General features: G+C 68.1%; 1 protein-coding gene across 1 annotated transcript in view; it reads right to left on the bottom strand.

Annotated features, from left to right (window-relative positions):
* The window catches only part of RAPGEF3 (Rap guanine nucleotide exchange factor (GEF) 3), an 8,588-nt gene that overhangs the window by 2,990 nt on the left and 5,028 nt on the right, over nt 1-570 (bottom strand). The window contains exons 9-10 of the mRNA XM_009321619.1: nt 370-516; nt 132-229 (exon numbers count right to left, since the gene is read on the bottom strand). Of these exons, the coding sequence (XP_009319894.1) occupies nt 132-229; nt 370-516 (245 nt within the window). The remainder of the gene's footprint in view (nt 1-131; nt 230-369; nt 517-570) is intronic.

Here is a 570-nt window from a genome sequence, read left to right as displayed (position 1 = left end):
CCAGCCCCTTCCCCAGGATGGACACCCCCAACCCTGAGCTGCTATGGAGGCACCACAGCCCCAAATCCCGCTTGGGGGGCCAACCCATCCCGGTGCTGCCCATCCCCGAGACTCCCCCACCCTGCGCTCACCAGGCTGCCCAGCTCCTCCACGCTCACGGCGAAGAGCCTCTCGTTGAGCCCCAGTGCCGTGAACACCCCGACGGCGTCCAGCTGCAGCCCCACTTTATCTGCAGGAGAGAGGACGGTCAGTGCCGGGACGAAGAAGGGGCCAGATCCTGGCTGGGCGTGGGGCAATTGCCGCCATGGCACGGTGGCAGCCCACAGGAGAGACCCCGAGGATGTGGCATCCCCGGGAGAGCCCGCTCACCTCCGGCCGAATTCACCTTCACCAGGACGTGCTCCCCATCCCGGCCGAGCCGGGGGGCGAGGGACCGCAGGATGTCCCGCACTGAGGCATTGACGGGCAGCACCGCGATCAGGCACGAGTGGTCCGGTCTGTAGATCTCGTAGGGCACTACGGCGGGGGGAAAAGGGCTCTAGTGTCCCGGCTGCCGGGGAGGGCACAGTC

Source organism: Pygoscelis adeliae, unplaced genomic scaffold (assembly GCF_000699105.1).
Source record: "Pygoscelis adeliae isolate BGI_AS28 unplaced genomic scaffold, ASM69910v1 Scaffold803, whole genome shotgun sequence".
In the NCBI taxonomy this organism is placed as follows: Eukaryota; Metazoa; Chordata; class Aves; order Sphenisciformes; family Spheniscidae; genus Pygoscelis; species Pygoscelis adeliae.
This window is presented reverse-complemented; position numbering and strand designations above follow the sequence as displayed.